The sequence below is a fragment of the Notamacropus eugenii genome, chromosome 6 (assembly GCF_028372415.1).
Source record: "Notamacropus eugenii isolate mMacEug1 chromosome 6, mMacEug1.pri_v2, whole genome shotgun sequence".
Lineage (NCBI taxonomy): Eukaryota > Metazoa > Chordata > Mammalia > Diprotodontia > Macropodidae > Notamacropus > Notamacropus eugenii.
In genome coordinates, this window is record NC_092877.1 from 291,221,746 (window position 1) to 291,227,812 (window position 6,067).

At 44.6% G+C, this 6,067-nt stretch overlaps 1 protein-coding gene across 1 annotated transcript; it reads right to left on the reverse strand.

Moving 5' to 3' along the window:
• Nucleotides 1–2,066: 2,066 nt before the first annotated feature.
• KBTBD7 (kelch repeat and BTB domain containing 7) lies at nucleotides 2,067–5,765 on the reverse strand. The gene has a single exon (XM_072617113.1). The coding sequence runs from the start codon at nucleotides 5,413–5,415 to the stop codon at nucleotides 3,445–3,447; it is 1,971 nt and encodes a 656-aa protein (XP_072473214.1). The 5' UTR covers nucleotides 5,416–5,765; the 3' UTR covers nucleotides 2,067–3,444.
• Nucleotides 5,766–6,067: the final 302 nt, after the last annotated feature.

Consider the following 6,067-nt stretch of genomic DNA (forward strand, 5'->3'; position numbering starts at 1 on the left):
GTAAAGATCATTTTTTTTTTAAAGGAAATAACATTCCACATGTAACTATTTTCATATTGCTTTGAGTTAAGGGATAATATTCCTATTTAATGGATAACATAATTTGATACAATCACCCACAAAAAGGTGTTTATAGGCCCATGATGGAGTACTGGTTAGCTAGCATCTTTCTTTCCAAGTGTTGTAAGAATTTTATAAAAATTTTATTAAAATATGTCTTGAAAGGAAAAAGTGGAGTCACTGCAATAATGTACTTAGATAAATTAGCAAAGACCTTTCACAGAGGTAGGTAATCCAGGTACTACTAAACTACAAATTACAAATGAGGACCTGGGGTCAGAGTTAACAAATTCTAAATGAATGGCATTACTTCTCTTTAACAAGTCAGCTGATACAGAGATTCTTAATAGCATAGAATCTACAGTCATTCCTTTGGAGAATTCAGCGTTCTTTATCTTTGGACTTGAATATTTTTGTTAGTTAGAAATTAAATTCTTTAGTTCCTCAGATCAAACATATCACATATACGCACTGGACGATTAGTATTGGATTAAATTTAAGGAATGGTGGCAATCTCAATTTCTTGAGATCAGAGTTTTGCTGAAAAATGTCAGCATTAATCCTGCCACCTGGAAATTAGACCAAGGATGTTTTCCTGTCACCAAAACCCAAAACAAACCAAAATAAACTCCACTGCCAGTTTTGTTACTAAATGACCAAGGAGGTTTTCAAGCAGAATATTAGATGAGGAATCAAGGAAACTGGGTTCTACAGACAACTCTATTAGTAAGTCTTTATTGTCTTTAGGCAAATCATGTTACTATAAAATGAGGCTAATATCTCTTATCTCAGGAGAATTTTAAAAGTAAATTAATTTAAGCTTCTTCCATAGAACTTCATTAAAAAAAAAAGTCAACTTTTATTTTTTTTTTTAAAGGGTGGGTATCATGTATTTGTAAGGATTTTTCTCCAAGAGCTGATACAGTTGCATATTTATCCTTGTAAATAACTAAGTTGGGCACACAGGGGTCTGGTCATAATCACTATCTTTTGATTATACTGGCATTTTAATTTTATGTTTCAACATTCAAAAACAAAGGCTAGACCTTGCTGGAAGCAAATTTCTTGCCAAAAGTACGCTTGCACTGTTGAAAAATCATTTCCTGTGGGAGTTTAATCTCAATTCGCGGCAGAGTTAACAAATAAGAGCTATAAGGTTGGTTTGGTTGTCTTTTGTTCTTGAAGAGGAACTTGTGAGGTGAATTGAATTTGAGTGAGGCAGTTTCACAAAATCATCAGCATTTGTACTGTTAACAAAATCTCCTTTAACTACAAATTACTTTCAAGTAACAGCCTGCAGTTTTTCATAGAGATGCCATGATTTCAAATTCCATTTAGGATGCAGAAGTTTTTAACCTGGCTTTGGGGAACTGGTCTTTAAAAAATATTCTGATGGACTGTATTTCAATATAATTGGTTTTCGTAATCCTATGTATTTTATTTTATATATTTAAAAAGATATTATTCTGGTGATGGGTCCTTATGTTTTACTAGACTGCTAAAGAGGTCCAAGATACAAGAATGGTTAAGAACCCCTGATCAGGTCTGTGACCCAGGCAAAAAAGTCAGTATTATTCTAACCTTGAGCAGACTGGAAGAATATGGGCTAAGTAACCAAAGACCACCCTAGGTCAAATACTACAACATTTTTGAGAAGAGGGTAATTATTTATAAATAACATTTATTCAGTGGATAATTGATATTACTTAAAATGGATCAACTAAATTAGAGAAAAGCCCTCAGAATGTGTAAGTAGCCTCTACACTTTGGTCTGTCTATTCGGAAGAGGATGTTTCTTCCAGTTCTGAAAGAAGTCTAACCTGGAGTCTGGAGTTTCTCTTACATTATTCTTTCCAGAAGAATAAAAGATGGGAGTATGTGGTTCACAGAATTAACACAGCATATAAAAACCAAAATATGCAAGCTTTTGGCAGTTAAAACTTGACAGTCTGCAAGGAAATACTTAAAAGGAAAAATATGGATCAAAAAAAACCCCCATCATCCAGTTTGTGTTCTTAAATTGTCAACTTTTAATAGAAAAATAGCTCATAGCTGATAATCAAGAACTTTTATAGTGTTTTTACAAACCTAGTAGTTTTCTCAATGCTACACGAAAACAGGCCTTATACACAGCATTTATTAAAATGTTCATATCTGCTGGCACTTGATGTTATAGTCAATAGACACAATTACTACTAAATTCAATAAAATACTTAGTTTATACACACCTTCACATTCAATATTCTCTGACATTAACCATAAAGTAACAATCCATCTTCCACTGAAAAGCTCTCTAAAACCATCACCAAAATTGTATATCCAAAGTCTCTTAGGGAAGTATATAAGGTTTATGGTAATTCAGGGAATGACCACTGCAATAAAATTCAAAATACCCTAACTATTATCTTGTGAAAAAGCTGTTGCTATGATCCGAATATATATATATATATATATATATATATATATATATAATATGTATAGCATATAGTTCAAAATATCAAGGTTTTACAAGGCAAATTAATTTTTGGTTTAAGAAGTTTTTTTTTTAATGATTTCTTGACAGCAATGGAAAGGAATGTCATTTTAAAGAAGGCAAGTGTCATTTGGCAAATTCACAACTTTCACATTTCACAACTGATCCTCAAATTGTTTTTCAAATAGTAGAGTCCTGATTTTTTCCATAAGGCTAGTAAGAGATCTATTCTAAAACTTTGTGGCAAATAAAATCACCTTTTTGTAGCCTAAATTTTGGGGATTAATCTAAGATTTCAAATATTGTATTTTACTTTAAAACATGTAAGACAAAAATAAATTGGTACTTTGGATAGTCCACTATTTTCATTATCTGAAGGAAAAAGTATACTTTCAAACATTTTTTCCATCAAATCCTATTTCCACCAGGTTCCTATTATAAAATCACAATTCAATCTTTCAAAAATTACAATGCTTATGGCAATTCACAGTTTTAAAATGAACAGCAAGCTAAATTCAGGCTTATCAAAGCATAAACATACTAACAAAAATCAAATCAATCCGTCGGGTGCAACGGGTGATTAAATACTGAGAAAGCAGAGAGTCTTGTTAAATTACCATCTAGCTTATTTTGCATAGCATTTTACTATTAAAAGTAAACCCTGGACTTCTTTCTTTAGCGCAGTAAATTAGTAAATAGGCTGCATTTCTTTGATTTGCAATGTTCTTTAAATATTTATGCTTAAATCTTGTAATAACACAATACATTAATATTTCCAAACACTGTTCCCTACTAAACCAAATCATCTGTTTCAACGTGTTTTTTAATTGGGTGGTAGAGGGAAAATGGGTAGGTGGGGAACTATTAAAATACATTCCATACCAATAAACTCTTCTTCCCAATCAACCTCTTTATAATGAACCCTGCTGCATAAATGCATTCCCTCTGGGTGCCACTTGGACCCAGACCTCATCTTCTGAGAAGGAGCTAGAGCTCCCTGACTCAGAGTCCAGTTCACTGAGTCCTTCTAAGTCCCAGTCGGCACTGGATTCACTACGAACATCATCTTCCTCTGTGATAAAACTCTGTCCTGGCTCAAGGCAGGAGGGGTAGACCCGGGCGGAGAGGCAGATGAAGCCCGAGTCATACTGCAAAAGTCCCAGCATGGTCCCTATGTTAACCCAGCGGTCATCACTGGGTTCATATTCATGGACCGTGACCCTGTTCTTCTTCCACTGCGGGGTGGTGGAGGTGATGAGCAGTAGCTTTTGCCCATGCCGGACAATCTGGTAGTTGTGGGTATCTGCATCCAGGGGAATGTTGCTGATGCGCCTCCACTCTCCCCGGGCTGGGTTGTAGACCTTCATGACTGGGATGTCACAGATGCAGTAAATCTCCTCATTGAAGACACAAGCTTCCTGGAAGTCGCTGCGTTTGAGGGAGGCACAGTTCAGCCACTGGTTGCGGCTGGGGTCATAGCAGAGCATCCTTTTATTATTGACAGCATACAGATAGTCGTGAACCATGATTAACTCAAAAGAATAGAAGGAATGTGGCACCGGGGCCACCAGGACCCACTGGTTCCTCTGAATACTGTAGCATTCCACCTCCTTCAATTTCACGCCTGTCACAGGGTCTCGGCCTCCCAAGATGTAAATGTAGCCATTAAGGTAGGCCAAGTCCATGCCCTCTCTGCACATCAGGCGGTCAGCCAGCTGTTGCCAACTATTCTGGGCCGGATTATAGACCCAGAGCTGCTTCTTGGGCTGGGCGGCCAGGTAGATGTCATTGTCCGGGGACACACACACTGCTGAGGACGTGATCGTCTTATTGTGAGCAAGACTGGTCAAAGGCGATGGCATGGTGTAGATGTCTCCCGAGTATGGGTCGTAGCACAAGAAGGGGTCCTTGGGGTGTCCGAAAAAGATGACCATCTCTTTGGCCATCATGCCTATCCTTCGGGCTGGACTCTCGGCCACAGGGCCAGTGGCGCTGCTAGGGGCTGGCAGGGCGGGTTGTGGGGTCTTGACCATCACATCCCCATAGCGGGTGCGCAGGGCCGCCTCAATGAGCCCCGGGCAGTAGCGCTTGACGAAGGGTTTGGCACGCAGCCCCTCCAGGTAGGCCCGGTCGCGGTCCCCGAAGTGGAGCCAGCGCACGCAGCGGAGCACCTCTGGGGCGCTGGGACCACGCTCCAAGGGGGCGGCCTCCAGCCACTGCACGGCCACGGTGCACACGATGCGCTCACTGTCCACGTCCAGGCTGTCCAGGCGCAGCACCTCCTGCAGCTGGGCCAGGCTCAGCTCTGCTAGGGATTCCTCCCCGCCAGGGCGAGGCGCCCCGCTGAGCTGGGAGAAGTTGCGGGCCACAAAGGCCAAGGCCTTGGCACGCAGCTGGGGGTGGTCGAACGCGTCGGCGAACTTGAGGATGGAGGCGCAGTTGGCCACGTCCAGGCGGCGGGCCAGGAAGGCGGCGCAGGCCTCGCGCACGTACTCCAGCTGCAGCATGTCCGCGGCTGCGTAGAGGCGCTGCACGTTGGTCTCGCTCACCGACACGCGCCCCGTGTAGCAGTAGTCCAGCAGCAGCGCCAGCGACTCGGCGTCCACGTCGTGCATGGTCACACGTGGCTGCTGGCTCTCGAACAGGCCGCCCGTGAACATGCTCTTGAAGTAGGGGCACGCGGCCGCCAGCACGTTGCGATTGCAGGCGAACAGCCGGCCGGCGCCGGGCCCCCCGCCAGGCACAGCCACCTCGATGGTCACATCGCACAGCAGCCTGGCATCGTAGAAGGACTTGAGCTGGGCCAGCAGGGCCGGGGCGTGGGCCGCGTCCTCCAGCTCCTCGGGGCCCGAGAAGAAGGAAGAGACCGAGGGTCCGGCCATCTTCCTGGGCCGCCTTCCCCCGCGGGGGTTGGGCAGGCGGCGGGGGCGCGGAGGCTCCTCCCGGGACTGCGTGGTGGCGGTGGCGGAGGCGCGGGCGCCGGGCCGGGGCGGACTGTGGGGGTGGTCTCCTTGCTCCGAGGCGGGCCGCCGGCCACCGCGCTGGGCTGGCTGCAGCTCCCGCTCGAGTCCTGCTGGCTCCGCGCCCTTGCTGAGCCGCCCCGGCCAGGCGCGCAGGTTTCTCTTCTCCGCCGGCTGCGTCCGGCTCGCGTCGCTCCGCTCTCTCCTCCCACTCCTCCTCCTCCTCTTCCTCCTCCTCCTCCTGTTCCTCCGCTCTCGCTCTCGGCAGCAGCGGGCTGAGAAAGCTGCAGCTGCTGTCCTGGTGACGGGGGCGGCCCCAGGAGACTACAGTTCCCAGGTACCTCAGGGAGGCGCAAGGCATGCTGGGTTAAGGAAAGGTCAGGAGAGGAGGGCACGTCGGGAGTTTTCGTTTCATTGTGTTGGCAGTTTGTGGAAAAGGAGGTACCCGCCACATTGGGCCCGTAATTTGGTTATAACCGCAATTTAAAAGTAGTTTTTTTTCTTAATGCAGAGGTGGGGAACGCTAGGTGTGGAATATTGCATATACTACCAGATTCTATTTGGCAATTTATTT